Source organism: Mustelus asterias, chromosome 30 (assembly GCF_964213995.1).
Source record: "Mustelus asterias chromosome 30, sMusAst1.hap1.1, whole genome shotgun sequence".
Classification (NCBI taxonomy): domain Eukaryota; kingdom Metazoa; phylum Chordata; class Chondrichthyes; order Carcharhiniformes; family Triakidae; genus Mustelus; species Mustelus asterias.
The window spans coordinates 599,100-612,627 of NC_135830.1; the positions used below are offsets into that span (position 1 = coordinate 599,100).

A 13,528-nucleotide genomic window follows, 5' to 3' on the forward strand; every position below is an offset into this window, starting at 1 on the left:
CTCTGCCACCTCCATTACCCTCCAGAATGAGCCATTTCTCTGGAGACCTGGAGCCCATATAACCTCCTTGCAGCAGCAGCAGCCATTGTGTATGTGCTAATTGAGAACAACACTGTGCATGCATGAACTCCCCCTGTTGTGAGGATAGATCACATTCTGATTGACTGTGAATTCTGGGTAAGATAACCACCATTGAAAGATGTTATTTTGGATAAGTCAGCATGTTTTGTGGTTTCATTACCTTTGGAGCCAAAGCACCAAGATATGAAATTATGAAAATATCTCATACAGCAGCCCAAGTCCACAGGCACCATAGTCCAGGGTGTAATTAACAGCAGAAGAAACTTCTACCATTAAAGATGAATGCATTCGAGTCTTACTTTGTCATAGTCATAGTGGTTTACAGCATGGAAATAGGCCATTCGGCCCAACTTGTCCATGCCGTCCTTTTTTTAAAAACCCCTAAGCTAATCCCAATTGCCCGCATTTGGCCCATATCCCTCTATACCCATCGTACCCATGTGACTAATGCTTTTTAAAAGATAAAATTGTACCCGCCTCTACTACTACCTCTGGCAGCTTGTTCCAGACAACTCACCACCCTCTGTGTGAAAACATTGCCCCTCTGGACACTTTTGTATCTCTCCCCTCTCACCTTAAACCTATGCCCTCTAGTTTTAGACTCCTCTACCTTTGGGAAAATATATTGACTATCTATCTTGACTGTGCCCCTCATTATATTATAGACCTCTAAGGTCACCCCTCAGCCTCCTACGCTCCAGAGAAAAAAGTCCCAGTCTATTCAGCCTCTCCTTCTAAGTCAATCCATCAAGCCCGGTAGCATCCTAGTAAATCTTTTCTGCACTCTTTCTAGTTTAATAATATCCTTTCTATAATAGGGCGACCAGAATTGCACACAGTATTCCAAGTGTGGCCTTATACAACAGTCTTGTACAACTTCAACAAGACGTCCCAACTCCTGTATTCAATGTTCTGACCGTTGAAACCAAGCATGCCGAATGTCTTCTTCACCACTCTGTCCACCTGAGACTCCACTTTCAAGGAGCTATGAACATGTACCCCTAGATCTCTTTGTTCTGTAACTCTCCCCAACGCCCTACCATTAACTGAGTAAGTCCTGCCCTGGTTCAATCTACCAAAATGCATCACCTCGCATTTGTCTAAATTAAACTCCATCTGCCATTCATCAGCCCACTGGCCCAATTGATCAAGATCCCGTTGCAATTGGAGATAACTTTCTTCACTGTCCACTCTGCCATCAATCTTGGTGGCATAGTGTAATGAATGTGATTTTTTTTTGTCCCCACACATGGACTATTTAAACCATGTCTTGACAATGAGAATGCACTGATTGTGAATCAAACCCTTTGACTTTTTAAAGCTGGAGTGTTAATAGTTTATTTATTAGTGTCACAAGTAGGCTTACATTAACACTGTGAAAATCCCATAGTTGCAACACTCCAACGCCTGTTCGGTTACACTGAGGGAGGTGTTAGTGTGGCCAATGCATCTAATCAGTACATCTTTCAGACTGAGAGAGGAAACCAGAGCATCTGAAGGAAACCCATGCAGACACAGGGAGAACACACAGGGACCACATAGACAGTGACCCAAGCTGGGAATCAAACCCGGGTCCCTGGCGCTGTGAGGCAGCAGTGGGCCACCATACCACCCCGCAAGAAATATAGAAAATATGAGCAGGAGTAGGCCATTCGGCCCCTCGAGTCTGTTCCGCCATTCCTTATGATCATGGCTGATGATCAAACTCAATAACCTCATCCCGTCTTTACCAGGTGGTGAAACTGATGGTCAAACAGAATAAATCCCCTTGCACACATGAAGTATCTGAGTGGTCTCTTTCCATGATGTGACTGTGCTGCTGTGTCAGTAAATGGGATGTCTGTGAGAATCCCTTTCCACTTTCAGCTAGTGAGCATTCTTTACACGGTGTGATTTCCCCCCTGGGTTACCAGCTCATTGGTGGGTTTCTAACCTTCTCATGATGTGTTTGTTCCACATTCACAACACACTCCAGGTAAATAAAAGTGAAATAATGCAGATCTTGGATATCCAAAATAACAACAGAAAATACTAGCGTGTGTGGAAATAGAGAAACTTATATTGATCCTCCTCCATTCACAAGTGGGGCGGTACAGTGGTTAGCTCTGCTGCCTCTCAGCACCAGTGACCTGGGTTCGATTCCTCGCTTGGTCACTGCCTTGTGGAGTTTGCACATTCTCCCCGTGTCTGCATGGGTTTCCTCCCAGTGTTCCGGTTTCCTCTCTCAGTCCAGAAAATGTGCTGGTGAGGTGGATTGGCCATAGTAAATTTTCCCTCAGTGTACCCGAACAGGCGCCAGAGTGTGGTGACTAGCTTCATTGCAGTGTTAATATAAGCATGCTTATGACTGATAATTAAGCTTTAAACTTTAAGTGGAAATACCTATCACTTGTTTATCCAGTCACTCATCTGAAAGGCCACAATCCGTTGAGGTCAGCCCCCATTCCTTGTTGGCATAACCTGCCATATTTGAACAAGTGTTAACAATGTTTAAGTTTGAACTGAGGAGTTACTTTACAGGAGAAAGTCCCCACCTGCAAACTTGGTGTTTCAAATTGTTACTGTGGAGGAATTAACAGTGAATTTAGTTTCATGTTGAACCGGGGGGACAGTTATTGTCTCATTCTTTAAAAGCTCCTTCTTCACCTTTAAACAGGGAAAGCTAAGTCAGAGAAAATTGATCCAGTGTAACCCAAAAACCAGGTACTGCGGTTGCTGCAAATCCCACCACAAAGCAGAAAATGTTGGAAACACTCAGCAGATCAAACATCTTCTATGGAGAGGGGTAAAAGCAAATTATTGCGGATGCTGGAATCTGAAACCAAAAGAGAAAATGCTGGAAAATCACAGCAGGTCTGGCAGCCAGATCTGCTGAGATTTTCCAGCATTTTCTCTTTTGGTCTATGGAGAGGGAAGCAGAGTGAATGTTTCAGATCACTGACCCCTTTTATCCAAACTGGAAGAATTTAGAGAAATAATATTTATCAAACAAGTGCAGCGTCAGGGAAAACAGAGGGGGAGTGGAGGAAATAGGGGAAGATGGAAGGTTAGAGTGAGTATTTGACAATGAGGGTGATAGTGCAAGACAACATTGGGTGATAATGAGACAAGTAAATAAACCAATGGAACAAGTGAACAAACAAAAGACAGGTTCGAAATTTCAATTAATGGTAAGAGCAGAATCAGTACCAGCACCTACTGTCTGAGAAAATGACAGTGCTGGTCTGCATATGGAATTGTTGAATGTTGAAACTTGAAGTTTGGGTCTCATCAAAGATAAGTTGCTGCTCCTGGAGCTTATGTTTGGCATCATTCGGAATAGTGCAGAGGGGCAAGGACAGAGAATGCAGAGAAGGACTGGGACAATTTATTATAAAGACAAACAACTGGAAGCTCAAGGCAGCACGGTGGCACAGTGATTAGCACTGCTGTCTCATAGCGCCAGGGATCCAGGTTCGATTCCCGGCTTGGGTCACTGTCTGTGTGGAGTTTGCACATTCTCCCCGTGTCTGTGAGGCAGCAGTGCTAACCACTGTGCCACCGTGCTGCCCAAAGTCTCACATCTTTCTTGCATTCAGTGTTGGATGAATAGAAATTTCCTCCACTTAAATACCTCACAAGACTAAAGCCATTGTCTTCAGCATTCATAGAATAGAATCCCCACAGTACAAACGGAGGCCATTCGGCCCATCAAGCCAGCACTGGAAAAAATCCCATCCAGACATTCTCCCCGTAACCCCACACGTTTACCTTGCTACTCCCTGTGATGCTAAGGGGCAATTTAGCACGGCCAATCAATCTAACCCACACATCTTTGGACTGTGGGAGAAAACCGGAGCACCCGGGGGAAACCCACGCAGACACGGGGAGAATGTGCAAACTCCACACAGACAATCACTCGAGGCCAGAACTGAACCTGAATCCCTGGCGCCGTGAGACAGCAGTGATAATCACTGTGTTTGGCCATGCTAAATTGCTCCTTAGTGTTTGGGTGATGTCAGGGGGATTAGTAGGGTAAATACGTGGGGTTACAGGGATAGGGCCTGGGTGGGATTGTTGGTGCAGGTTCGATGGGCCGAAAGGCTTCCTTCTGCACTGTCGGGATTCTATGATGAAAACAGTCACCCAGTTGGGATTTTAGCTCCTCTGTGTCACGTGATGACACTTGGATACATAATTTTGGTGGTTGGGAATTCCAGTTCTTGGGCCCTGTATGCATGTGCTGGCCAAGAAGTGGCTGCACTTGCGCAATTTGTAGCCTTTGAGTTCCTGAGATCTCAATCCCTCCTGTAGAGTTGTCCAGAGGAAAGAAGTAGAACAATGTAAAGCAGTCAGGTGACCTGATAATTCAGCATCATTTTGTGTCCAAGGAGTAGGACAGGAGATGGGAAGTTGAAGAAAAGCTTGAAGATCTAAAAAGGCAGCCAAAGGTTGGTGACTCCTCGCTGCGGGCTGTAAGAATCACAGGGACCTATTTTAGAACAGTGTTGTTCTGCTTGGCAAGGGTAAGATTGGACAATTTGTTTGTAAAGGTGAAGCTTGAGTCTGCTTGGAAATTCATGGGAAAGGAATCTTCAAATGAGACATTGCAACTCTGCAAGGCTTGCTATTGTTGAAGCTGTCCAAGTGCAAGCAACGTTTGGAGAGAAGTCAAAGGAAACGTCTTCACATGGAGATCTGAAACCCTCTTGAGGATGAAGATGATTCAGGGAGATGACTTGGCTCAAAATGTGACCATCATCTGGATGGGGTGTTAAATCCATGGAATTTGCTTTATGAAATGTATCATTCACTTTATTCTGGAGTGTGTCTGATCTGAGTTCACCTGTGAATTTCCACATACCTCTTACTTACCCTGAATATTAGAGTATAAGATAGATATTGTATGTTGTTTTACCTTCCTGAATTTGTAAACATATTGCTGGGATAAAGGAATAGTGAGTGTGAATCATATTTTTATGTTTGTAATTAGATCTTTCCAACCTTTTGGTCTGGCACAAGGTTGTTCATTTTTTAATAAATGTTTTATTTCTACGTTAAAAGTTCAGCAGCAGACTCCTGTGAATTTGCTCAGTAACTTTCTTCCACACTCCAAACAAAGTTGGGATCTACCAACCCAGGTTTTGATGTATTATTGTCACATGTATTAGTATGCAGTAAAATTATTGTTTCTTGTGCGCTATGCAAAGCATAACATTCATAAAGAAGGGTAAAGGAGAGTGCAGAATGTAGAAACTAGAGTAAAAGATAGCAATAGAGGGTATGCTGGGCACAGCTTGCAAGAGGCTGCCATGCTCTGGATTCCAATTGGTCCGACACAAACTCAGCTGAGATCATAAGAACTCCTGTCACAGTTTAAGCATTTAAACTATCTCTCATCATTGGGAACCTGCTGTCTGTGGAGGCTGGATGGAGTAAGAAGCGAATTTAGGCGGGACTTTAGAGACAGTTTGTCCCAGTGGGCTAGTGGAAGGGAGGGAAGCAGCAGAGATAGCTGATGGGATTGTCTTGGTGATAAAGACGTTCCATGAGCTCCTCACACTCATTGTTGGAGGGGAGGATGGAGGAGACAGGGAAGAGAGAGAGAGAGACCTTCAACAAGTATAGGAAAATACAAATATTGTACACATTTGTGTATTTGCTGATGTCTCAATGGGTGGGTATAACAAAGTCAATCCCATCCCACAATGTGAACTCACTGGTGTGCTGAGTTGAGTACCTGAACCCAGTGACAAACACTGTGCCACCATGCCACCCATGCAGGAAATGCTGGTAGATTTCCTTCCTCAAGGATGTTACTGAATCAGATGGATTTTTAAAATAATCAATGATGACTGAATGGCTGACATCTTGAGATTGGCTTTACATTCGAGATTTTAATAATTGTGTTTAACTGAACCTTTGTCTCCCAGAACACAAGCATTTATAGTCCAGTGACTTTAGCACTGTGAAACTGTCTCTTTCAGTTTGTGAACACGTTGATGGGTTATCATGTTCCCAGCACTTTTATAACACTTCCCACAGTCTGGACAGTTAAAAGGTTTCTCATCACTGTGAACTTGCTGATGTCTCAGCAGGATGGATGACTGAGTGAATCCCTTCCCACACTGGGAACAGGTGAACGGTCTCTCATCAGTGTGAAGCCGCTGGTGTCTCAACAAGTATCGTGATTGAGTGAATCCCTTCCCACACTCGGAGCAGGTGAATACTCTGTCCTTGTTGTGAACTTGCCGGTGTCTCAGCAAAGTAGATAACTGAATGAATCCCTTCCCACACTCGGAGCAGGTGAACGGTCTTTCCCCAGTGTGAGTGCGCTGATGCACAGTGAGGTCACCTGATTGCCTGAACCCAGTCCCACAGTGAGAGCATCTGAATGGTCTCTCATCGGTGTGAGTGCGCTGGTGTACAGTGAGAGCAGACGATGTCTTGAACCCAGTCCCACAGTGAGTGCATATGTACGGTCTCTCATCGGTGTGAACAAGTTGATGGGACATTAGTTCTCTGGCACCTTTACAGCCCTTTCCACAATCTGAACATTTAAAAGGTCTCTCAACAGTGTGAACTCGCTGGTGTGCCTGCAGCTTAGTTGATTGAGTGAATCCCTTCCCACACTCAGAGCAGGTGAATGGTCTCTCCCCAGTGTGAACTCTCTGGTGTTTCAGCAGGTTGGATGATCGAGTGAATCCCTTCCCACACATGGAGCAAGTGAACGGTCTGTCTCCAGTGTGACTTCTCTGGTGTCTCTGTAAATTGGATGATTCAGTAAATCCTATCCCACACTGGGAGCAGATGAACGGCCTCTCCCCAGTGTGAATTCGCTGGTGCACAGTTAATTGGGATGATTGCCTGAACCCAGACCCGCAGTGAGAGCATCTAAATGGTCTTTCGTCAGTGTGAACACGTTGATGGGACGTCAGTTCCCCAGAACTTTTACAACACTTCCCACAGTCTGGACATTTAAACGGTCTCTCGCCACTATGAACTCGCTGGTGTCTCACAAGGTGGGATAACTGAGTGAATCCCTTTCCACACTCGGAGCAGGTGAACGGCCTCTCCCCGGAATGACTACGTTGATGCTTTTCCAGGTCAGATGGGTAATTGAATCTCTTCCCACAGTCCTCGCATCTCCATGGTTTTGCCCCAGTGTCACTGCAGTTATGTCCTGCCAGGTCAGATGATCGGCTGAAGCCTCGTCCACACACACAACATGTGTATGGTTTCTCACCACTGTGAATGGGGCTTTTTCCTTCCATGTTCATAATCCAATGACATTCAGGTGTTAATGAATCGAGTGATTCTGTCAATTGTGATGTTTGGTTTCAATTTCCCGACTGCAACTCCTCCCCTGCTACTGCCCTATGAAATTAATTCAAAACAGAAAATAAAAGGGAGTGAGAGAGAATCTATAAAAACACAAAGGCAAGTCGTGAAATTGAGCTGAATGAATCTGGTAATTTGTGGAGCCAGTACAAGGAAAAAGTGAACATGAAAGCTGCTGGATTGCAAAAGGCAAGCTACCTTTTCTGGGCCTACACCACATGTTGATCTCTGTCATAGAAGAGAGAGAGAAAGATACATTGATAATGAGGTGGGCATTACAGAGGTGAAAAGAGGAAGATTTCATATATCTACAAATCAACGAATGTCACAATCTCCCAAAACCCCAGTATTCACCAGCTAAAAAAATCAGGGTGTCAGGTATAGGTGAACACGGTTACCTCCAGATACCACCCAGGCCCTATCCCTGTAATCCCTCGTATTTACCCCACTAATCCCCCTAACACTAAGGAACAATTTAGCATAGCCAATCAACCTAACCCTCACATTTTTGGACTGTGGGAGGAAACCGGAGCAGCCGGGGGAAAATCACACAGGCACAGGGAGAATGTGCAAACTCCACACAGACAGTGACCCAAGCCGGGAATCGAACCGGGTCCCTGGTGCTGTGAGGCAGCAGTGCTAACCACTGTGCCACCGTGCTGCCCAAAGTCACACATGTTTCTTACATCCAGTGCTGGATGAATAGAAATTTCCTCCACTTAAATATCTCAAAGACTAAAGCCATTATCTTCAGTCCCCGCAACAAACTCCATCCCTTGGCCCTGGGAAAGGAGAGGGGTGCAATCACAGGTGCGATGAGTGAACAAGAATTGGAGTGAGTAAGCACATGGGCAGCAGAGTTTTGGATGGCCTCAAACTTACAGGGAGGGTGAATGTGGGAGGCTGGCCGAGAATGCTTTACGATACTCAACTCATCTTGGTTTTAATTGTGACTCCCAAATTGTCAACCATCTATTTGCGCAATTCTGGACCACAAGTTCTCCAAAATTTCCTCAAATCTCTCCACCTCACTTTCCTCCTTTAAGATTTTCCTTAAAACCTCCCTCTTTGACCAAGCTTTTGGTCACCTGTCCGAATATCTCCTTAAGTGGCTCAGTGTCAAATGTTACTTTGTATTTATGAAATGACTTGGAAATATTTATTATGTTATCTGGTCAGACCCCACTTGGAGGACTGTGCTCAGTTCTGGTCGCCTCATTACAGGAAGGATGTGGAAAAGATTGAAAGGGTGCAGAGGCGATTTACAAGGATGTTGCCTGGATTGAGTGGCATGCCTTATGAGGATAGGCTGAGGGAGCTTGGTCTTTTCTCCTTGGAGAGACGTAGGATGAGAGGAGACCTAATAGAGGTATACAAGATGTTGAGAGGCAAAGATCAGGTGGACTTTTTCCCAGGGTGGAAATGGCTGCTACGAGAGGACACAGGTTTAAGGTGCTGGGGTGTAGGTACAGGGGAAATGTTAGGGGGAAGTTTTTCACACACATGGGCAGCACGGTAGCACAGTGGTTAGCACTGCTGCTTCACAGCTCCAGGGACCTGGGTTCGATTCCTGTCTTGGGTCACTGTCTGTGTGGAGTTTGCACATTCTCTTCGTGTCTGCGTGGGTTTCCTCCCACAGTCCAAAGATGTGCAGGTTAGGTTGATTGGCCATGCTAAAATTGCCCTTAGTGTCCTGGGATGCGTAGGTTAGAGGGATTAGTGGGTAAATATGTAGGGATATAGGGGTAGGGCCTGGGTGGGATTGTGGTTGGTGCAGAGTCGATGGGCCAAATGGCCTTTCTCTGTGCTGTAGGGTTTCTAAGAGGGTGGTGGACGAGTGGAATCGGCTGCCGTCAGTGGTGGTGGAGGCAAACTCAATAGGGTCTTTTAAGAGATGAGTAAGGATGAGTATATGGGACTTAATAGGATGGAGGGTTATAGGTAGGCGTAAAAGGTAAGGATATGTTCGGCACAACTTGTGGGGCCGAAGGGCCTGTTTTGTGCTGTAGTTTTCTATCTATCTAAAGGCACAATATAAGTACAAATTATAGTCACTCACTTGGACATAGATTGCTGTTCTGCCTCATCAATAAGACATTGTCACTCAGTGTGAAGCAGTTTGATGGACAAGTCATTGAAAAGATTCAAGAACGTTGCCACCAATATGGAGACTGGGCATGCGCGGTACTCCACATTGCCCCGCATAAACATGGCGCAGGCGCACTGCATCACATTGCCCGCTGGAAACCTGAACCCGGGCCTCGAACAGGGAAAATCAGCAGAACTGCTCGGTGCAAATACGTGAGCGTGAAATTTGTTCTTGGGAGTGTGCGATTTACTCCAAACGGTTACGAACCTCTCCGCCCACCCACCAATCGTAACGTTTCTTTTTTTCCGACATTTTAATCCACTTACCGAATTCTCAGCATCACTGCATCGCCATTACTCCCACTGCGCATGCTCCACTCCCAGCCCGCCCCTCGTTCACTCCGATTGGTTGGAGGACCAGCCGATCGGTCCTCCAGTCCCGCCCCCTCTCTTCCTATTGGTTGGAGCTGCCGTCAATCAGCCGGGCATTGTGAGGTGTCAGTGTGGCTCAGAAAGTGCAGACAGAGTGAGATGGACAATGAGGGAGAGTTTACCTGAGTCACACTCACATTGCTGGAGTCAGTGCAGACAGAGTGAGATGGACAATGAGGGAGAGTTTACCTGAGTCACACTCACATTGCTGGAGTCAGTGCAGACAGAGTGAGATGGACAATGAGGGAGAGTTTACCTGAGTCACACTCACATTGCATTGAATTGTGACTTTGAGAAGAGCTGCTTCAATTCTGTGACAGGGACAGAAATCTTATAGAACCATAGAAACCCTACAGTACAGAAAGAGGCCATTCGGCCCATCAAGTCTGCACCGACCACAATCCCACCCCGGCCCTACCCCCATATCCCTACATATTTTACCCGCTAATCCCTCTAATCTACGCGTCCCAGGACACTAAGGGGCAATTTTAGCATGGCCAATCAACCTAACCCGCACATCTTTGGACTTATTTGGACACGTATTTATTGCAGGATTCAAACACGGACTTTTTTATTCATTCATGGCACATGGGAGTCGCTGGCTGGCTCGCATTTATTGCCCATCCCTAGTTGCCCTTTAGAAGGTGGTGGTGAGCTGCCTTCTTGAATTGCTGCAGTCCATATTCTGTGGGTTGACCCACAATGTGGAGATGCTGGCGTTAGACTGGGGTAAACACAGTAAGAAGTCTCACAACACCAGGTTAAAGTCCAACAGGTTTATTTGGTAGCAAAAGCCACACAAGCTTTTGGAGCCTTAAGCCCCTTCTTCAGGTGAGTGGGAATTCTGTTCACAAACAGGGCATATAAAGACACAAACTCAATTTACAGAATAATGGTTGGAATGCGAATACTTACAGCTAATCAAGTCTTTAAGATACAAACAATGTGAGTGGAGGGAGCATCAAGACAGGCTAAAGAGATGTGTATTGTCTCCAGACAGGACAGCCAGTGAGACTCTGCAGGTCCAGGCAAGCTGTGGGGATTACCGATAGTGTGACATGAACCCAGTATCCTAAGTCAGTGAACAAGGTGATGTTGGGTAATCATAGAAACCCTACAGTGCAGAAGGAGGCCATTCGGCCCATCGAGTCTGCACCGACCACAATCCCACCCAGGCCCTACCCCCACATATTTACCCGCTAATCCCTCTAACCTACGCATCTTAGGATTCTAAGGGGCAATTTTTAACCTGGCCAATCAACCTAACCCGCACATCTTTGGACTGTGGGAGGAAACCGGAGCACCCGGAGGAAACCCACGCAGACACGAGGAGAATGTGCAAACTCCACACAGACAGTGACCCGAGCCGAGAATCGAACCCAGGACCCTGGAGCTGTGAAGCAGCAGTGCTAACCACTGTGCTACCGTGCCGCCTAGATTAGTTTATAGCGGGGAAAAAGTAGGAGCAGGAGATGGGTCTCATGGACAGGACAAGCACAGAGAGGGCATGAATGAAGAAGGCAAATAAAATAAAGAAAGATGTAGGTTCGGAGCTCAAGGGGTGATATTGGAGACAGTTTTTCCAGGGGCTAGTGGAAGGGATAAAAACAGTAAAGTTTATTTATTAATCACAGATAGGCTTATATTAACACTGTAATCAAGTTACTGTGAAAATCCCCTAGTCGTCACTTTCCGGCGCGTGTTTGGGTACACTGAGGGAGAATTTAACATGGCGAATTCACCTAACCTGCACATCTTTGGACTGTGGGAGGAAACCAGAGCACCCAGAGGAAACCCACGTAGTCACAGGGAGAATGTGCAAACTCCACATCGATAGTGACCCAAGTCAGGAATCAAAATCAGGTCCCTGGTGCTGTGAGACAGCAGTGTTAACCACTGTGCCACCAAACAGGAGAAAAGGCTGATCAGATTGTCCCAATCTCAGTGACAAAGAAGCTCCATGAGCTCCACACAGTTGTTGGTGGTGAGGATGAAGAAGAGTGATGGAGAACCCTTCAAAATGAACAAGCATGGTTCAGAGATATGAAAAAGACTCGACACACATAGTCGTGATTTAAAGCTGATTTATTAGATTTTTATTCAGAATATTAACACCTATAACTGGGCTGGAGTTGATTAACATCAGCAGAAACTGACCCCAAGAAACATGGATCCAACCTAAATGTGAATAACAGCAAAATTGAATCCCTGTTTAGCTGTGAACTCGTCGGTTTCTCAGCAGGGCAGATGACTGAGTGAATCCCTTCCCACAGTCTGAGCAGATACCCGGTGTGAACACGCTGGTGTACAATGAGATCAGATGATGTCTTGAACCCAGACCTTGAATGGTTTCTCATCAGGGTGAACAGGATATAAATACAGGCAGACTATTCTAATTCCTTTGACAATTTTCTTTCCACTCTTGTTCTTGCAGAGCTGTAAATCCCTGTCCCACACTCCCTCCTTCCTGTGCTGAATTCCAAACCAATTGTAACTTCTAACATGATTTCTTTCCTCCGCTCTCAGTTCCTTTTCTCCATTATAGTTCTCCAGCTGCTGTCTACACAGTGAGAGTAAAATCAGTGAGCCTAAAATCAGTGAGCCAATCATTTTCTCCCTTGGTCACCGGGACCCTGAAGCCCTGCCCACTCTCTGGGCCAGCCTCCCGAGGGGTGGGCCTCCCCCTCTGGGCATTGGAATATCAGCCTGGATTTAATGCTGATGTTTCTGGATGTGGATTTGAATCCACAACCTCCTGACTCAGAAATGAGAATGTAATCACTGGGCCACATCTAACACCTCATCATTACTCTAGATTATTGCAGTTCTCACACCTTCAGTTACTCTCATGGACAATGTCAGATTTTAGCCCGGGACACTCAGGTTATCCAAAAAGGGGGTTGAATTCATGAGTGATTTTCAAACATTTTATTAAGAAGCAACAGTTTAGAAATGGTACATAAAACTAAATAGGCAGATAAAACACACATAACAGGTGAGAATGAGTTATTGGTCCTGGATCAGGGGGATGCTGATCTCCTCGGAATGGTTTCCTGGTCCCAGATCAGGGAGATGCTGATCTCTGGGGTTGGAGGCAGTTTTGTTGAGATGGACAAAGTGTGAGGCTGAAGTGAGTATGGATCAATTTAAGAAGCTTTCTTTCGCCTGAATTTTTTTCCCGTTCAAAAGCCTGTTTATAAACATTATTTTTGGGGGATTTATGTCAATCACTTACTCATTTCTCCATTCGCAAAGGACAGATATTCAGGTAATCCCTCCTTTCTGTCAGGTGTCCATGAAGTCATTTTGTGGCTCATCACTTGCTGGGACTTCCTGTTTAAAATTTACTCAGACAGTTGGTTTACATCTGGGACATGAGATCTCCTCATCCTCATTGGATTCTCAGAGGCTTTTACCTCGGGCTGGAATGGTTGCCACAAGAGGTCACAGATTTAGGGTGCTGGGGAGTAGGTACAGGGGTACGTTTTTCACTCAGAGGGTGGTGGGTGCGTGGAATCGGCTGCCAGTAGTGGTGGTGGAGGCGGATTCGATAGGGTCTTTTAAGAGACTTTTGGATAAGTTCATGGAAGTTAGTAAGATAGAGGGT

The 13,528-nt window shown here is 45.6% G+C and overlaps 1 protein-coding gene across 2 annotated transcripts in view; it reads right to left on the reverse strand.

Moving 5' to 3' along the window:
• Window positions 1–3,241: 3,241 nt before the first annotated feature.
• LOC144480874 (uncharacterized) overlaps window positions 3,242–13,528 on the reverse strand; it is a 51,185-nt gene continuing 40,898 nt past the window's right edge. The window contains exons 1-2 of one of the 2 annotated variants that reach the window (XM_078200498.1): window positions 9,817–9,879; window positions 3,242–7,437 (exon numbers count right to left, since the gene is read on the reverse strand). In XM_078200498.1, coding sequence (XP_078056624.1) covers window positions 6,021–7,340 — 1,320 coding nt within the window. In that variant the 5' untranslated portion in view covers window positions 7,341–7,437; window positions 9,817–9,879 and the 3' untranslated portion in view covers window positions 3,242–6,020. Of the gene's footprint in view, window positions 7,438–9,816; window positions 9,880–13,528 lie in introns of those variants that run through there. The other variant, XM_078200499.1, reaches the window with a different exon arrangement.